The sequence below is a fragment of the Ahaetulla prasina genome, chromosome 4 (genome assembly GCF_028640845.1).
Source record: "Ahaetulla prasina isolate Xishuangbanna chromosome 4, ASM2864084v1, whole genome shotgun sequence".
In the NCBI taxonomy this organism is placed as follows: domain Eukaryota; kingdom Metazoa; phylum Chordata; class Lepidosauria; order Squamata; family Colubridae; genus Ahaetulla; species Ahaetulla prasina.
The window spans coordinates 28840061-28860545 of record NC_080542.1 but is presented as its reverse complement, the minus strand read 5'-3'; the positions used below and the strand labels follow the sequence as shown (position 1 = coordinate 28860545).

The following is a 20485-nucleotide window of genomic DNA, read 5'->3' as shown; positions in this document are numbered from 1 at the left end:
TTAAACTTATTAACTTTAAGATCACTGCACTTCTCTTCTACTTTTCTGGTGTACTGCAGTTCCTCAGTACACCAAGAGGATATAATGGCTAATGATAGGTTAGAAAAGGCCCTTCAGGAGCCAACAGTTCAGCTCCGGGATGGTCTGGACCGAAATTGGGATGATCCAAGTGAGGGAGAGGAGGCACGTCTTGTCGAGTCTGTTTGGGATGAGTTTGACCCTGTGGCTCCCGAGGACGTGGACAGGTTGTTGGGGAGGCTTCACGCCACTACATGTTTACTGGACCCGTGTCCTTCCTGGCTGGTACTGGCCACTCAGGAGGTGACACGAGGCTGGCTCCAGGGGATTATCAACGCTTCTTTGTTGGAAGGGGTTTTCCCTGCCGCCTTGAAAGAAGCCCTCCCTGGACCCAGCTATTTTGGGTAATTATCGTCCAGTCTCCAACCTTTGCTTCGTTGCGAAGGTTGTAGAGAGTGCTGTGGCGCGACAGCTACCCCAATACCTGGATGAAGCCATTTATCTAGACCCGTTCCAGTCCGGCTTCCAACCCGGATACAGCACGGAAACAGCTTTGGTCACATTGGTGGATGATCTCTGGAGGGCCAGGGACAGGGGTTATTCCTCTGCCCTGGTCCTATTAGACCTCTCAGCTGCTTTTGATACCATCGACCATGGTATCTTGCTGCGCCGGTTGGGGGGATTGGGAGTGGGAGGCACCGTGTGTCGGTGGTTCTCCTCCTATCTCTCTGACCGGTCGCAGACAGTGTTGACAGGGGGGCAGAGGTCGACCGCGAGGTGCCTCACTTGTGGGGTGCCGCAGGGGTCGATCCTCTCACCTCTTCTGTTCAACATTTATATGAAGCCATTGGGTGAGATCATCAGTGGCTTTGGGGTGAGATACTAGCTGTACGCTGATGACACCCAGCTGTACTTTTCCACCCCGGGCCACCCCAATGAAGCTGTTGAAGTGCTGTCCCGGTGTGTGGAAGCCGTATGGGTCTGGATGGGGAGAAACAGGCTCAAGCTTAATCCCTCCAAGACGGAGTGGCTGTGGATGCCGGCACCCCGATTCAGTCAGCTGCAGCCGCGGCTGACTGTTGCAGGCGAGTTACTGGCCCCAAAGGATAGGGTGCACAACTTAGGTGTCCTCCTGTATGAGAGGCTGTCGTTTGAAGATCATTTGACAGCCGTCTCCAGGAGGGCCTTCCACCAGGTTCGCCTGGTTCGGTAGTTGCTCCCCTTCCTTGATCGGGATGCCTTGTGCACAGTCACTCATGCGCTCGTTACCTCTCGCTTGGATTATTGTAATGCTCTCTACATGGGGCTCCCCTTGAGGTGCGCTCGGAGGCTTCAGTTAGTCCAGAATGCAGCTGCGCGGGTGATAGAGGAGCTTCGCGTAGCTCCCATGTAACACCGCTCCTGCGCAGACTGCACTGGCTACCTGTGGCCTTTCGAGTGCACTTTAAGGTTTTGGTCACTACCTTTAAAGCCCTCCATGGCTTAGGGCCTGGGTACTTACAGGACCGCCTGCTGTTACCGCATGCCTCCCACCGACCTGTTCGCTCTCACAGAGAGGGACTTCTCAGGGTGCCGTCCGCCAAGCAATGTCAGCTGGCGGCCCCCAGGGGAAGGTCCTTCTCTGTGGGGGCTCCCACACTCTGGAACGAGCTTCCCCCGGGTTTACGCCAAATACCTGACCTTCGGACCTTCCGCCGCGAACTGAAGACACATCTTTTCATTCGTGCGGGGCTGGCTTAAATTTTATTGATTTTAAATTTTCTATTATTAATTTTAAGGGGTTTTAGTTTTATATATTTTAAAGTTTTTTTAGGCCAATTATAAAATAAGTTTTTTAATTTGTATTTTAATTGTATATTGTATTGTCTGTTTTTAGTTCTGGTTGTACACCGCCCTGAGTTAAGGACAACAGCATACTGCAATCTTCAATTAAAAGATGCAGTACCCAGTGGTGGGTTGCTACCAGTTTGCTACCAGATCGGGCAAACCAATAGCGGTGGCAAGAGGCTCTGCCCACCTGTCTGGATGCTTCTATGCATGCATGCATGAGCAAACGGGTAGTGATATGATTTGGACTGCCCCAGTACCTTAGTATAATTATTTATTTATTTATTTATTTATTTTATTTATTTTGTCACAACAATATATGTAAGTATCATACAGAAAGGTTATATCGTATATAAACATATAAACATAATCCCTACCAAATTCTGGATTTCCAAAAAATCCAATAAATGGCACATAAAAATGACTGTCATCAATATTCTAGCAGAAACTAACCAAGTGGAAATCCAAGTAGGATTTCTGTATTGCCAAGGTGATAAGGTTTTGTTTTCACGAGGAATTTTTAGTGAACGGTTTGACTTTCTTTTCTTGTTTCTATTGTTTGATCACTGCTTTAGTTCTGGGTACAACACAACACTCTTAACATTTTACTTAATAAACAGAACCTTGCATGAATTCTTGTTTTTCTTCCTCCTCTGTTTCTCCTGAAAATTATGTCTTCTGAAATATTTCCTTTGCATCATCTCCCTTTCCTGTTTCTTTTGTGGCAAAAATTATCATGGTGATCCTAGCATTCATGGCCATCAAACCAGGATCTATAATGAGGCAGTAGACATGGGGAAAATTGCCAATTTATACTGTACTTTCCTGTTTCCTCAAGTAATTCTACTGCATGTTTGGCAATTTTTCTTTCAATCCCAAATATCAGTGCACTGCTCTACCTTTCTGTATCAGAAAACTACCTGACATTTTCAATGAAGGCAATATTTGGATATTTTGCAAAGCTTAGTTATGCTTTTTTCTAACCTAGTGGAAGAGCAAGTAGAAAATACATGATTGCTAGAGATATTTTGTCCATCTCAACTTAAAGCTCAGGGATAATAGGCTGCTCTTCTACCTAAATTATGCATTATGATATGACATGAATAAAGAAGAATAGATTCATGTAAAAATATTTATCCTTTATCAAAAATGTTCATATAAGAAAGTCTGTATAGTAGCAGCACTTTCTCAAATTTGCTTATGTATTTTAATTATTCATGTTCAAATATTTTTAATTTTTAAATGAGGAAGATAACAGGCTGATAGCACACTGGGATTTTAAAGAAATACCGATAGTTGCAGAAGAGAATGACAACCCACTCTCCTAAGATTGGACTAGCTGACCTCCAAGGTCCCTTCCAACTGTTATTCTATACTTTACATTCCTATTTTGGCCAAGAATAATATATTTCAGTTTTATTTGTTTGCTTTTTATATTTAAATGACTGTCCTCTTGCTATACATATCTTCACAATTCAGAAAGCAAGACAAAGCCAACCATAAGAAAAGAAAACAATTTTAAAATAACCCAAAACAAGATCTGCCAGGACTTTGATGTAAACATCCCTAAACTCCTTCTCCAAATGAAGGGAAACACATTAACACAAACCCCCAGTCCCAACCATCTGTCTACCAACTTTCTTGATGTGGCTCTCAACCTTCTCACAGATGCTTATTTGTGGTACTTCAACTGGCAAAAAAAAAAATATGCCCATTTTGAATTAGGCCAAAATAGCCTTTCCTATCTGATTAGAAAAGAAAATACTTGCTGAACTGTAAGAAACACAGCTTCTCTAGCAATTCCATAGGGAATCAAGTTGTGTCTTAATAATTATCTTCCTATTCGGGAGTCTAAATAATTGCATTTAATTCTCCTCTTTTTCCAAATCCCTGTGGATTTCACTGCCCAATTACAAAACTTCTAATTGTGAGATAATTGTTTCTTCAACTTTGAAATATATGGAGATATATATATAGATAGATAGATATTTGTATATATACAAATAATATACAAATAGAGGGGGGAGAGGGTGGGAGTATGGTCAGATAAGATCAACTGTATCTATACAGATAGTCTAAGGTTCAGATTTTTCTAGCAGATCAAAGTCTTTCAAGTGCAGCAGCGTAAATCACAGGAATGTTAATATCTATGCCTTAGGAGAAAACAACCCACAGGATTTTTAACTAATGCCTTGTCCTGAGAATGGCAATTTTATTGGTCCTACTACTAGCATTGCTTCCTCATATGGTATGCAAGACTGACAGATGCAACATCAGTAATCCACACTCGCCATATCACAAGTACCATCAGCTAGGAGATCTTATGATTGGTGGCATTGTTTTTCAAGCTAGCATCTTCAGCGAACAAATCACCTTCACTAAATTCCCCCCACCAGCATTTCCTGGCAGCTTTGTGTAAGGACTGCTTGCTAATACTTCCTGGCTTTTGAACTCTGGAATAATCAAAAGTAGCACTGCCAATCCCTGACTAGCTTGAGCATCATTAAAGAGATGTTTAGGAGAGTTATCTTTCTGAATACAAAGGAAAAAAGAAAGACAATAAGATAATACTGTATATATTCCAATATTGAAATCAGTATTCCCCAAATTAAGGGCCATCCGAAGTATCATTTCCAGAATTCTCAACAAAGCCCATTCTGATTGGGGAATGCTAGGAAATGCAATTTATGCAGCTTGAAAATTCCCAGATTGAGGAGGACTAGTTTAAAGCTCTTTTACTGTTCTATGCTCCTCTTTTCAATGCTTTCTCCTGCCAATTCTCTCATTATGGCAGTTTCTCTCCTCTTCCTGCTTTGGACTTTGTCTACTCACCTATGTCTTCTAGTTACAATTGCCCATATAATTTTCCTCATTTCTAATTTTAAAAAATAATGAAATTAAAATTTCACTTATACCTTGAAGGATAAAAAAAATCCATTTCTCATATCCTGTATAACCCTTAATAAAAGATTGTACATTTTATTACTTTAACGTAACACTGCCTTTAAACATGCCATGGTGTGTAAAGTTGACACAAATGTTCCTAAGATCCAGCCAGATAGGAACATTGTTTTATCACTCCTCAGAGGACACCCCTGCTTAGCTCATTGGAAGTTTTTTTCTATAACGACATGGGTATTTCCAGGAACTGAATTTTTAGTAGCCCTTTTCTAATGAAATGCACTCTTTTGTGTACCAAAACTTCTACCGTTTCCTTCCTGCAACACTCTGCTATTTGGTGAGTTGAAACCCAGAGCTGAAATTCATCACTTTAGTACCTGTCTGGGGAAGGTTGAGCTAGAGTTTTTATTACTAATTAGAATTATTTTCCAAATATTCTGCTATTGTATCACTGCTTTCCTTTTGGAAAATATTATGTGATAATTTAGAGATTTAATCCTTTTTCATAATAAAATCACACACATGAGGGATATTTGTAGAGATATAAAATAGCAGTTTGAATATCTATCCCTCATGCAAATGTCACTATTGTTGAATTTTGAGCTCTTTTCAGACTTCTCTCTCTCTCTCTCTCTCTGTCTCATAATTTTTTCCTTCAGAAACTTCTTACAGTACTCTCAATTTTGTCTAATTTCTTCTTCTAATTTAAAATATTTTGAAAGAATACTTTCTATATGACCACATTCATTGCTTACATTTTTGATATTTAAAAAGATAAATTGATGTTTTTCAATATTTCAATATTGAAATATAAATTACCTGGTAATCAGGTTTCATGAAGGTTCTCAGTGTTACATGCTTGAATGCATAATTATGTGTGTCCATGTTAAATACATATGTTGAACTTTGCTGGATCAAAGTGTTAATTTTGAGTTGCCATATTTCAAAAAGACGTATTACCAGAAATGGGGATTCCTGTATCATGAATTTGAACAATTATTTTGTTTAGCGATGCTCAACTTTTTTAAGTAAGTAAATTTATTAGGCATTACTCCATATTTATCGATGTATTAGTGATATGTTGGATTTCAAAAAAGAATCTATATAGTAGTTGCGAAGTCATGTCCAACCTATCGTGACCCCATGGACAACTTTCCTCCTCCTTCCTGTCCTCTACTGTCCCCGGAGACCATTTAAGCTCAAATCTATATACTATAGACATTTAAATAATGGATATGTGTATAATTGGAATGTGAACATCAATGCAAAAGTGAATTACAAATTCTTTACAAAATTATGCACACTGGCCAAAATTGTAAATAAAATTGCAAAATGACAAATTTTGACAAATACATTTTAAATGTTCATTTTTTACAAACATTCAGAGAATGAATACATGGTTTTTTTAAAAAAAAAAACCAACTTCTTAGTAATATGATAATGGGTGACCAAAGCTTGCACATGAAAATCTCAGCGAATCCCAAATTAATATTTGTCAGTTACTAATTAATAAGTCGGCAACAACTAGCACGCATGTGCGAGGGGAACCTTTACCTTTACTAATTTAGATGGGAGAGGCTCTGTCATTTCATACTGTACATATTTGGACTTCAAAGTCAAAATGCTGCAAAGTTTACACTGATACGAAAGTCACTTCACTGCATCTTAACAGTATATGCCTGTGGCTACTAGTTTATAATATCAGACAAATAGTGCAACTAGGCTGCTCAATTTTTCTACCTCAATAATTCCTGTCTAGAAACCAGAAGTAGTTGAATATGGAATAGCACTCTCATATGCAACATAAATCTCATTGTAGCTTAATTCCTAAGAATTACCAGCACATCCTGGCTTTGGAATTTGCTGTGAAGGAAATCAATGAAAACCCACAGATCTTACCCAATCTCACCTTGGGTTTCCGCATCTATGACAGCTATGATAATGGTAAGAGCACCTATCACGCCACCATGCTACTTCTATCATCCATGAAGGGGTTGATCCCCAACTACATATGTAACATCCAGAACAGTGCAATAGCTGTTGTTGGGGGACTGGATGCCCATATCTCCTTTTATGTGGCCACTATGTTGGATATTTATAAGATTCCACAGGTAAGAGACTTTTATCTATATGCCAATTTAATGTTTTCAATTCCCTGATTATTCTGAATGCTGTATTGCACTCCAAACTATAAAAAGAATATTTCTGTATTTCCAACAGTCATAGAATCATAAGTAGTCCATTTGAATTGAATCTTTCATATATTTACTTGTAGTTATGCCCACTGAGTACATGGCATATAACATAACATAACAACAGAGTTGGAAGGGATCTTGGAGGCCTTCTAGTCCAACCCCCTGCCCAGGCAGGAAACCCTACACCATCTCAGTCAGATGGTTATCCAACATTTTCTTAAAAATTTCCAGTGTTGGAGCATTCACAACTTCTGAAGGCAAGTTGTTCCACTTATTAATTATTCTAACTGTCAGGAAATTTCTCCTTAGTTCTAAGTTGCTTCTTTCTTTGATCAGTTTCCACCCATTGCTTCTTGTTCTACCCTCAGGTGCTTTGGAGAACAGCCCAACTCCCTCTTCTTTGTGGCAACCCCTGAGATATTGGAACACAGCTATCATGTCTCCCCTAGTCCTTCTTTTTATTAAACTAGACATACCCAGTTCCTGCAACCGTTCTTCATATGTTTTAGCCTCCAGTCCCCTAATCATCTTTGTTGCTCTTCTCTGCACTCTTTCTAGAGTCTCAACATCTTTTTTACATCATGGTGACCAAAACTGGATGCAATATTCCAAGTGTGGCCTTACCAAGGCATTATAAAGTGGTACTAACACTTCACGTGATCTTGATTCTATCCCTCTGTTTATGCAGCCCAGAACTGTGTTGGCTTTTTTAACAGCTGCTGCACACTGCTGGCTCATATCTAAATGGTTATCCACTAGGACTCCAAGATCCCTCTCACAGGTACTACTATTGAGCAAGGTACCACATATACGGTACTGGTGCATTTTGTTTTTTTGGCCTAAATGTAGAACCTTACTTTTTTCACTGTTGAATTTCATTTTGTTAGATAGCGCCCAATGTTCAAGTCTGTCAAGATCTTTCTGTAACTTGAGCCTATCTTCTGGAGTGTTGGCTATTCCTGCCAGCTTGGTGTCATCTGCAAATTTGATGAGTTCCCCATCTATCCCCTTGTCCAAGTCATTGATGAAGATATTGAAGAGTACTGGGCCTAAAACAGAGCCTTGGGGTACTCCACTGCATACTTCCCTCCATGTGGATGTAGTTCCATTGAGGACTACACGTTGAGTGCGGTTGGTCAGCCAGTTACGAATCCATCTGGTGGTGGTGCTGTCTAACCCACATTTTTCTACTTTATCTAGTAGTAGGTTATGGTCTACTTTATCAAATGCTTTACTGAAGTCCAAGTAAATTATATCAACAGCATTCCTCTGGTCTACTAATTTTGTCATTTTGTCAAATAATGCGATAAGATAAGTCTGGCATGATCTGTTTTTGACAAACCCATGTTGGCTTTTGGTTATTACTTGGTTTGCTTCTAGGTGTTCGGTGATTTGTTGCTTGATTATCTTTTCCAGAATCTTCCCCGGTATTGAGGTCAGGCTGATAGGTCTGTAGTTTCCTGGATCTGTTTTTTTTTTCCTTTTTTGAAGATGGGAACTACATCAGCTCTTTTCCAGTCCTCTGGCAGCTCCCCTGTGCTCCAGGATCTTTGAAAGATATAGTTCAGTGGTTCTGAGATCACGTCTGCCAGTTCCTTCAGAATCTTGGGGTGTAATCCATCCGGTCCTGGTGATTTGAACTCGTCTAGGGTAGACAGGTGTTCACTTACCATTTTCTTCCCTATTTTAACTTGTGTTTCTAATCTGTTTTTTGTAGTGCTGTTTTTCATAGGTTGGATTGTTTTTTCCTTTTGTGTAAAGACAGATGCAAAATATGAGTTAAGTAGATCTACTTTCTCCCTGTTGCTTGTCATCTTCTTGCCACTTTCTCCCAGCAATGGGCCAATTGTTTCCTTGACTTTTTTCTTGTTTTTAACATGTTGGAAGAAGCTTTTTTTGTTATTTTTTACTTTTCTCGCTAGCCTTTGTTCATTGTGAGCCTTAGCTTTCCTCACTTCATCTTTACAGGCTCGGGCTATTTGCTGATATTCTGCCTTAGTTATTTGCCCCTCTTTCCACTTTTTATATTTGTCCTTTTTGTCTTTCAATTTGTCAGATAGTTCTTTATGCATCCATGCTGGTTTCTTTTGAAATCTATTATTTTTGTTCTTCATTGTTGGTGGATGACCTCTGGAGGGCCAGGGATAGGGGTTGTTCCTCTGCCCTGGTCCTGTTGGATCTCTCATCGGCTTTTGATACCATCGACCATGGTATCCTGCTGCGCCGGTTGGAGGGGTTGGGAGTGGGAGGCACCGTTTATCGGTGGTTCTCCTCCTACCTCTCCGACCAGTCTCAGACGGTGTTGACAGGGGGGCAGAGATCGGCCGCAAGGCGCCTCACTTGTGGGGTGCTGCAGGGGTCGATTCTCTCGCCTCTCCTGTTCAACATCTACATGAAGCCGTTGGGCGAGGTCATCAGTGGCTTTGGGGTGAGTTATCATCTGTACGCTGATGATACCCAGCTGTACTTTTCCACCCCAGGCCACCCCAGCGAAGCTGTCGAAGTGCTGTCCCGTTGTTTGGAGGCCGTACGGGTCTGGATGGGGAGAAACAGACTCAGACTCAATCCATCCAAGACGGAGTGGCTGTGGATGCCGGCATCCCGGTACAGTCAGCTGCAACCGCGGCTGACTGTTGGGGGCGAGTCACTGGCCCCAACGGAAGGGGTGCGCAACTTGGGCGTTCTCCTGGATGAACGGCTGTCGTTTATTTATTTATTATTTATTATTATTTATTATTTATTATTTATTATTCATATTTGTATACCGCCCTATCTCCCAAAGGACTCAGGGCGGTTCACAGGCACATAAAACATTTATATACAAATTAAAATAATCATTAAAAAACTTATTCTAATGCCCAATTATTAAAAATAGAAATATAAATATTAAAACCAATTTAAAACCCCTATAAATTTAAAATCTAAGCCAGTCCTGCACAGATGAATAAATGTGTCTTGAGCTCGCGACGGAAGGTTCAAGTTTGAAGATCACTTGACGGCCGTCTCCAGGAGAGCTTTTTACCAGGTCCGCCTGGTCCGCCAGTTGCGCCCCTTTCTTGACCGGGATGCCTTATGCACGGTCACTCACGCTCTCGTCACTTCTCGACTGGATTATTGCAATGCTCTCTACATGGGGCTACCCCTGAAGTGTACCCGGAGACTGCAGTTAGTCCAGAATGCAGCTACGCGGGTGATTGAGGGAGCACCGCGTTGCTCCCGGGTAACACCACTCCTGCGCAATCTGCACTGGCTACCTGTGGTCTTCCGGGTGCGCTTCAAGGTTTTGGTTACCACCTTCAAAGCGCTCCATGGCTTAGGGCCCGGGTACTTATGGGACCGCCTGCTGTTTCCACATGCCTCCCACCGACCCGTACGCTCTCACAGAGAGGGTCTTCTCAGGGTGCCGTCCGCCAAGCAGTGTCGGCTGGCGGCCCCCAGGGGAAGGTCCTTCTCTGTGGGAGCACCTACTCTCTGGAACGAACTTCCCCCCGGTTTACGCCAATTGCCTGACCTTCGGACCTTCCGCCGGGAACTGAAAACTTATTTATTTATACAAGCGGGACTGGCCTGATTTTTAAATTTTAAATTTAAATTTTAAACTTTTAATGGTAATTTTATTGGGTATTTTTATGGTCAATCGACGGTTTTAATTTGGCCTTTTATTGAATAAGTTTTTTAATTGTTATTTTAATATGTATATTAATTGTTTTAAATGGAGGCTGTACACCGCCCTGAGTCCTTCGGGAGAAGGGCGGTATAGAAGTTTGATAAATAAATAAATAAATTGGTATTGTGTTAGACTGTGCTTTTATAATCTCACTTTTCAAAATTTCCCAAGCTTCTTGAGTCGTTTTCCCCCTGAGGATTCTCATCCATTGAATCCTTCTCAAGCTCTCTCTAAGTTTATTGAAATTAGCTCTCTTAAAGTCCAAGACTCTAGTTTGACTTTGTTCTACTACTTGTATTTGCTTAATGTCGAATTCCAATATTGCGTGGTCACTTGCCCCCAAGGTTCCTGTAGCTTCAACACCTTCTATCATTTCATCTCTGTTAGTGAGAATTAATTCCAATATGGCTGATCCCCTTGTCGCCTTCTCTATTTTTTGGGAAACAAAGTTGTCTGCTAGGTTTGTTAGGAACCTGTTGGATCTTCCACTTGGTGCAGAGTTTGTTTGATGTCAGGGTAGTTAAAATCCCCCATTACTACTGTGATGTGCTTCCTACATACCTTAGTTAGCTGACTAGCAAAAAGTTCATCTACTTCCTCTGTTTGGTTGGGTGGCCTATAATATAGACCTATGGCAATATCGTTTTATATTGACCCAAATACATTCAAGATGATTTTTATCATTGTTGTGCTCTATTTCTGTAGAGATGTAGTTATTTCTTATATATAGTGCAACTCCACCTCCTCTTTTATTTGGTCTATTTCTTTTAAATAATTTATATCCCTCTAGCTGTATGTTCCATTTGTCAGTTTCATCCCACCAAGTTTCCGTAATGGCAACAATATCATATCTACCCTCATTTACTTGAATTTCTAATTCACCCTGTTTATTCCTCATACTCTGTGCATTGGTGTATAGACATTTTAGTCCATTTGGATTGACCTTGTATTTACTGTCTATATAACCTGTGTTGACTGCCCCTACTTTCTTGCCACCTGTTGGTTTAGTGCACATGGTACAGCACTCACTGTTAAATGCTTGGTTTTGCTTGATAGCAGGGTTGATAGTCTTACCCATACAGACATGCACCGATAACCCTTTTAGTTTTCGATTGCTGGGGACAGAAATTTTCTATATCAGTTAATTCTCTGTCCCCACTGTTCAGTTTAAATGTTTATCCAGAAAATCTGTGAATGTATTGCTAAGTAACTCAGTCCCTTTCTTTGATGGATGCAATCCATCTCTTTTGTACAATTTTTCATTGGACCAGTTGCAGACATCATGACTAATAAAACCAAAGCCTTCCCTTTTACACCACTCCTTTAGCCACACATTAAACTCCACTACACGCTGGCCTTTACCTTTTTGTTCCTTATGTACTGGTAAAACCTCTGAAAAGTTAAGCCTACAACCTATGCTATTAAGTTCATACCCCAAGCTCTGGAAATCATTCTGCACAGAAAGCACATCCTTTTGGGACAGATCATTTGTGCCAAGATGTATAATAGCATCAACATCAGAATCCTTACTGGCATTCTTGACTATCTTAAGAATACGCCTCTTGTCTCTGCTGGCAGTAGCACCAGGTAGACACCTGACGTCTTTCAAAACCTCCATATCCTTTCCTAAATTTACATCCCTTACAATTGAATCACCAATCAGAAGGTGGCTTCTCTTTTTGGATACCATGCTCTTCTTGTGTGACCGATCTGTAATACTTGATACACACTTTTCCAAAGTAGGTTCACACTTTTCCAAAGTAAGTTCTTCATCTCGAACCATAATCCCTTGATTGTTTGAGTTATCAGTATCACAACTACCTTGATCTGTCACTTTAGTGTTCCTATTTATTTATTTATTTATTTATTTATTATTTAAATTTATATACCGCCCTATCTCCCAAAGGACTCAGGGCGGTTCACAGGCATATAAAACATCGATACACAAAATTAAAATAATCTTTAAAAAACTTATTCCAATGCCCTATCATTAAAAATAGAAATATAAATATTAAAATCAATTTAAAACCCCTATAAAATTTAAAATCTAAGCCAGTCCTGCACAGATGAATAAATGTGTCTTGAGCTCGCGACGGAAGGTACGAAGGTCCGGAAGTTGACGGAGTCCTGGGGGGAGCTCGTTCCAGAGGGCGGGAGCCCCCACAGAGAAGGCCCTTCCCCTGGGCGTCGCCAGACGACACTGCCTAGCTGACGGCACCCTGAGGAGTCCCTCCCTGTGAGAGCGCACGGGTCGGTGAGAGGTATCTGGTCGCAGTAGGCGGTCCCGTAGATAACCCGGCCCTATGCCATGGAGCGCTTTAAAGGTGGTCACCAAAACCTTGAAGCGCACCCGGAAGGCCACAGGTAGCCAGTGCAGCCTGCGCAGGATGGGTGTTATGCGGGAGCCACGAGGGGCTCCATCTATCACCCGCGCAGCCGCATTCTGGACTAACTGTAGCCTCCGGATGCCCTTCAAGGGGAGCCCCATGTAGAGAGCGTTGCAGTAATCCAGGCGAGACATCAGCAAGGGCACTATATCTGTTATACTGGGACACTGTAAAAGCTTTGTGTTTATGGTTCACAGCTCTCACCCTGCCAGATCCCACGGTTGTCCATATTGCCCTTTTCCTGCAGGATCTTTGTGGTAGAGGGGGCTGATGGCGCAGCAGCTGGAATGGCTGAATTGGGTACCTAATTTCTGCTTGGAGAGCATAGATTAGAGATTCTAGATATGTAATCTGTCCACGTAGACTGCTAATTTGTTTACAAAGAGGACAGTACCCAAATTTGAAAAGAGTACTGCGAAAGACAGCTGCAAAACAAGTATTGCACTGAACTAAGCCAGTCATTTTGAATAGAATAAAATCACAATCTCAAGTGGACCAACCCTGAATATATTATTGCTATTTTTGATTTATAGTGATTAGATTAGATTCACACGCCTAACGGCGCGTGGGTTGTGAAAATGAGAAAGAAATGAAGGCAGTTTCCCAGCTCCAATTCCTCCTTAAAGCAGCAACTCTACTCACGTGCTTCTCTGAAGCAAATCAGGAAGAAATGCAGGCAGTTTTCCACCCCCAATTCTCCTTAAAGCAGCAACTCTACTCATGTGCTGCTCTGAAGCAAATCAAATATGTACCTGTAAAGATTTTAAGAGAAGTTGAATTAGAGTTTTAATTACTGCATGACATTAACTGTTGTTGTTTCTTTGTTGCATTTAATTTCCATACAATAAGCCTGCTTTATTTATTGTAAATCAATGAACAGAACTATTCAATAAGAATTATTCTGATTCTTAGTGTTATGAATTGTAGGCTCAGTAAATATATTTTATGCACTGGATACAAATAAGGTAGCTATTTTCACATAACCTAAACTAACTAGCTAGCTTAAACTAAAACCAGATGGGTAGTTTATGGTTCAATGTGTAATGGGAAAGCTAAACATTAGCTTAGCTTACTGTGTGAGCCAAACTATTACATTAAATAATAATATGGTTTATTTGGTTGGTTAAAGCATATTTTGTGAACATAGCAATTTTACCCACATTAACTGTTGCTTAATTGTGTTAACTCAATCCTTTAGTTTCAATGAGATCCATAAGAAATTGATGCAAGAGTAAAAAGCACTTCCAAATAAACCTACACATACTATTATTTTTATGCATAACTACAAGTGCTTCAGAAGGTTTAAATATATTTCAGTTCAAATTAGGATTTGACAATAGCATGGAGACACTGAAAGTAATCTCTGAAAGAAGCAGAAGATGGGCAACTTGTCCTAGCTCAGGCTTGTGGATATCTCAATGGTGATTAGTACTACCAACTGGAGTTTCTTTTTTGAAATGCCTTTGAAAATGCAAGATAGAATGTATGGTTCTCTCATGATATTGTTCCTATCTCAAGGATGGGTTTCAGAAAGTACTATTGGGAGAGTCTAGTTCTATTCTATATGATTAGATATAGAGGGCTGCAAGAATCAATCTTGCTCTTTATGCTATTTATGAAGCCACTGAGTATGATCATCAGGTACTATGGGGGAAGTGTCTTAATGTAGGTTCCAAGATAATAGAGTTGGAAGGGACCTTGCAGGGCTTGTAGGCCAACCCTCTGCTCAAGTAGGAATCTCTATACCATTTCAGACAAATGGTTTGTCCAATCTCTTCTTAACAGCCTCCACTGTTGGAGCACCCACAATTGCTGGAGGCAAGTCACTCCAAGCATTAATTGTTCTGTCAGGAGATTTAGTTCTAAATTGGTTCTCTCCTTGATTAGTTTCCATTAGTTTCCATCCATTGTACTTTGGAGAATAGGTTGACCCGCTCTTTGTGTCAGCCCCTTAGATTTTGGAATACTGCTATTATATCACCCCTGGTTCTTTTCATAATAACCAGATCATCAGAAATGTTAAATTCTGTGTTATGGTCCTATTTGGATTGGATTGTGGTCTGGATGTGGTAGAATAAATTGAAAATTAATCTAGACAAGCTTAATAGTATGCAGATTACAAGGTTATTCTCAATCAATAAAATCATCTGTCCCAAATGAAAATATTTTTCCTCCATGAATCAAGTCTATAATTTAAGAAAAATCCTTAAAATGCTATATAAAATATACTATATGCATACTCTGTGTAAAAAAATAATATATGTATACAGTATATATCTTATATAATGTTGGTATCACAATAGGTTGTTTTATATATTTTTTCATTATACATTATATGCTTAAATTAATAAGCAAAGATGCAAATCTGCTAAGATTTGAGGTGAGATTCAGTTCAATAAAAGATTTGGTGTAGACACGGCTACATTTGTTTTATTTTCCAGAAAAATGTGGAAAAATGACAAAGATAATAGATTTTTTAGAAAACAATAAACCTGCAATTTTTAATCAAGCATCCTCAATGATTACATGGCAAAATATTTTTTGAGCTATTTATCCTTTTAAGACAGAAATAGGACAGATTAGGAAAGGACAGTACAGCAGAAAATTTTCTCAAACTGAGAAAGTAAATAAATAAGACTCTTTGAAAAAGTAAATTCGTACTGAAGATTAAATAATCTGCCATCATCCAATCACTTCCTGACATCAGTATAGAAAGGCTGTTCTGAAATAATTCTTTATTTGCTGCTTGTGCATCAAATAAAAAAAAAGTTTGGAAGTTCACCCCAATCACTGTTGTACATAGGCATCTGCTGAAGGTATAAAGTTGGCAAATAATGAAATATGATACAGATACAGATTAACAGAGTTGGACCTTATAGGTCATCTAGTATAACCCCCTGCCCAAGAAGGAGATCCCACAGCATTTTTGACAAATGGCAGTCCAATCTCTTCTTGAAAGTCTCAAGTGATGAAGCTCCCACAACTTCTGGAGGCAAGCTGTTCCATTGGTTGATTGTTCCCAATGTCAGAAAATTTCTCCTTATTTCCAGGTTGAATCTCTCCTTGTTCAGTTTCCATCCATTATTCCTTGTCTAGCCTATAGGTGCCTTGAAAAATAGCTTGATCCCTTCCTCTCTGTGGCAGCCCGTCAAATATTAGACATGGTATCATGTCTCCCCTCATCCTTCTCTTCACTAGACTAGCCATGCCCAATTCTTGTAACTGTTCTTCATATGTTTTAGTCTCCAGACCCCTAATCATCCTGGTTGTTCTTCTCTGCACTTTTTCTAGAGTTTCAACATCTTTTTAATAGTGTGGTGACCAAAACTGGATGCAGTACTCTATGTGTGGTCTTACTAAGGTTTTAGAGAGTGATATTAGTACCTCACTTGATCTTGATTGTATCCCTCTGTTAATTGGCTTTTTTGGCTGCCCTTGCACACTGCTGGCTCATATTTAGCTGGTTGTCCACTAAGACTCCAAGATTCTTCTCATGGTTACTGCTATTAAGCCTGGTTTCACCCAGTCTATATGTGTACTTTTGGTTTTTCTTGCCTAAGTGTAGGACTTTACTTTTCTCTACGTTGAATTTTATTTTGTTAAAAAAGGCCTAGTTTTCAAGTTTGTCAAGATCCATCTGGATCGTGAGCCTATCTTCTAGGGTGTTAGCTATTTCTTGCAGTTTAGTATAATCTGCAAATTTGATAAATTCCACTTCTATTCCCCCATCTAAGTCATTTATGAAGATATTGAAGGGTACTGGGCCTAAGACGGAACCTTGTAGCACCCTACTGCTTACTTCCCTCCATGTAGACCCATTAAGGACTTCTCGTTGAATACAGTTTGTCAGCCAGTTGTGAATCCATCTGGTGGTGCTGCTGTCTATCCCACTTTTTTCTAGCTTACCAGGAGTACGTTGTGGTCTACTTTGTTGAATACCTTGCTGAAGTCTAAGTATATTATGTCCACAATATCTTGCTGGTCTACTAATTTAGTCACTATGTTGAAGAATGAAATAAGATTGGTTTGGCATGATCTATTTTTAACAAACTCGTGCTGACTGCTAGTTATTACTTTACTTGTTTCTAGATGTTGGAAGATCTGTTTTTTTAGTATCTTTTCCAGTATCTTCTCGAGTATTGAAGTTAGGCTGATTGGTCTGTAGTTTCCTGGATCTGTTTTCCCTTTTTTGAAGATGGGAACAACATCAGTTGTTTTCCAGTCCTCTGGTAGTTCCCTGGTGCTCTAGGGTTATCCCCACACAAATTCCATCCTTCACACACATATATGTATGCTATATTTTGATACAATTAAAAAATGGAAGATCTTCTCCTGTAATGTCCTGAAACAGTTTTTTTTTTATTCTAATGTTACCATATTTGAGAATGGTATGCCCCATTGTTTGTGTAAAGAAGCAGCCTGTGTTATATGCAATTATAGCAAGGCCATAAGTTCAAATCTAAAGAATGATGAAAGCTCATTTGGCCCGTAATAAGACAAGACAGAAACAGACAAATAACAGAAAGAAAACATTTATTTTCTTTGAGAGGGGACCATGGAAATTAAAATTGGGATGTAATGAGTTTACATATTGGACAGAATCAACAGGACAAGCTAAAGACCAAACAATAGATTGAGAAATAAAGAAAGATAAGAAATAAAAGGGTGTAGATTTAAAGATGAGCAGACCATCCATGCAAAATTATCATATTTATTTATTTGTTTGCTTGTTTCTTTGTTTGTTTGTTTGCCTGCTTTGACAGGATATATACTACCATGTTTCCCCGAAAATAAGACAGGGTCTTATTTTCTTTTGAACCCTGAAATAAGGGCTTGTCCTTATTATCAGGGAGGTGGGGTGTCTTATTATTTTGGGGATGGAGGCAGCACTACCACGAGCTTCATCATACTGGCACAGTGGGCATCCTGCCACTCGTGGCTGTGCCAGTATGTCGAACTTCACAGCACTGCTGCTGTTCATGCATATAAGGACACAAGTCTTGCAGAGTCCTGCTCCAGCAGTGGCAGCAGCGGCATGGTGAGTCTCACAAAGACTCATTTCTGACAGGTGGGGCGGAGGAGAAACAAGATGCATGGAGCAAGATGTGGCTTCTGTTGTCGTCTCTTCTTCTCCCGCCCCCTCGCCAGGCGTGGCAGGGCTCCTGCCCCTTGCTTAGCCACCCACCCCCTTTAGGGATACAATTTGGGAGTGGTAAGTGGGGAAAGTGAGAAGTGGGACTTGCGTCTTACCTTTCAAGTTCCATGGCTTTCCTTGCCATTGTGTCCAGGGAAACACATTGTAAAAAAAAAACCTTGCAAGTTCAATCAAACTTCTCGAACTTGTGAGAAATTTTTTTACAGCATGTTTCTCTGGACACATGGCAAGGAACACCATGGAGCTGGAAAGGTAAGATGCACATCTCGTGACCCAACACATCCCATCCCATGACAATGGCAACAGCAGCCTGGCTGCTTCCTTTCCCCTCTTTATTAAGAGGGGTGGCAAGTGGGGTGGGGGAGAAGTGAGATGCGTGGAGCGAGACCTGGCTCCCCTTGCTGTGTCTTCTCCCTCCTCTCGCTGGGCATGGCAGGGTTCCTGTCCCTTGTTTATCCATCATCCCCCTTTAGGGATGCAATTTGGGGATGGCAGATCTTACCTTTCAAGCCATTGTATCCAGGGAAACACATTGTAAAAAAAAAACCCTTCTCGTGAGTTCAATAAAGTTTTTTTTTTTTTTTACAACATTTTTCCCTGGACACAATGGTGAGGAACATGATGGAGCTTGAAAGGTAAGATGCCCGTCCCCCAAATTGCATCCCTAAAGGGGGCAGGTGGCTAAGTAAGGGGCAGGAGCCTTGCTATGCCTGGCAAGGGGTGGGGAGAAGAGACAGCAAAGGGAGCCAGATCTCGCTCCACGCGTCTCCCTTCTCCCCCACCCCACCTGTCAAAAATGAGTCTTTAATGAGACTCATTGCACCAAAGCTGCTGCCTTGTAGAGCAGGACTCTGCAAGGCTTGTGCCCTTGCATGCACGAACAGCAGCACTGCCGCAAGGTTTGACATAGCAGTGCAGCCGTGAGTGGCAGAACACCAGCTGTGCCGGTATGATGAAGCTCACAGCAGTGCTGCAGTTCGTGCATGAAACAGCACAAGAAGCCTTAAAGAGTCCTGCTCCCTGAGGCAGCAGTGGCAGGATATGTCAGGTCAGTGGCAACCAGCCACTCGGCCGGCACAAAGAACAAGGAGAGTAGGGCATGTCCCCCCCCCTTTTCCCTCCCACCTCACCTCCTCACCTCGTGTTGTTTGCATGGCAAACAACCAGAGGAAATGGTGGGACTGGCTGCACATGCATATAAGTAGTTGGTGGGGGTGGCTTATTGGGGGGGAGTCTTATTTTAACTCATGCGCTGAAAAGCCTGATTGAGCTTATTATCCAGAGAGGTCTTAGTTTCAGTAAAATACATTATTTGGGGGGGGGAGAATGTTGCAGGATAAATTTCTGTATTTCTTTCCCTTCAACGGATTTTTCTTAAACAAATTGTGTCAAAATAATTGGCACCAAAAAAGTATTTCCCATGCATTCTAATACACTGTATGGAAAGACATTGGAAATAATGCTTGAGCCATTAGGAAATTGGAACCGCCCTGAAATTTCGTATCATAATCATCACATGGCACTTGATTCAATACATCATCTTGAATTACCCAAACATTCAGATAACAGAATAACAGAGTTGGAACGGACCTTATCTAGCCCAATCCTCTGGTCAAGCAGGAGACCCTATACAATTTCTGACAATTCGCTGTCCAGTTTCTTCTTGAAAGCTTCCAGTGATGAAGTACCTATAACTTCTGAAGCAAGATGTTTCATTAATTGATTTTTCTTGTTGTCAGAAAATGTCTCCTTATTTCTAGATTGAATCTCTCCTTGATCAGTTTCCATCAGTTGTTCCTTATCAGGTGTTTTGGGAAATAGATTGTTCCCTTTCTCTCTATGACAGACCCTCAAATTTTGGAATACTCCTATCAAGTCACCCCTGGTCCTTTTCTTCACTAGGCTAGCTATGCCCAGTTTTGACTGAATGCTCAGTATTTAATTTTAAACAATTATTAAATCTAAAGCAATTCCCCTGATTTCACATAGAAATAGTAATATGAGAAATGTAGAGTATATGTGTTAGCAACGTTGAAGATTGCCTTGTATGACTGATGTAACTGTTGCTATTATTATCATCTACATTAGTGGTAGTCAACCTGGTCCCTAGCGCCCACTAGTGGGCGTTCCAGCTTTCATGGTGGGCGGTAGCGGTTTTGTCCGATACTGAAGCCCTTTCCTTTTTTTTAATTTAATTGACTTTTTTAAAAAAATTCATAGCATTATTTAAAAACATTTTCATTAGATTTTCATAAAATTGCCTGTGACAATTTAAATTTCTGAAAATACACTATTTGTATCTCCCGCGCATAAGTTTAGTTCACATTACGCAAGT

General features: G+C 40.5%; 1 protein-coding gene across 1 annotated transcript in view; it reads left to right on the top strand.

The window, feature by feature from the left end:
• Nucleotides 1–4090: 4090 nt before the first annotated feature.
• The window catches only part of LOC131198100 (vomeronasal type-2 receptor 26-like), a 31958-nt gene continuing 15563 nt past the window's right edge, over nt 4091–20485 (top strand). The window contains exons 1-3 of the mRNA XM_058182609.1: nt 4091–4260; nt 6566–6857; nt 17845–18033. Of these exons, the coding sequence (XP_058038592.1) occupies nt 4091–4260; nt 6566–6857; nt 17845–18033 (651 nt within the window). The remainder of the gene's footprint in view (nt 4261–6565; nt 6858–17844; nt 18034–20485) is intronic.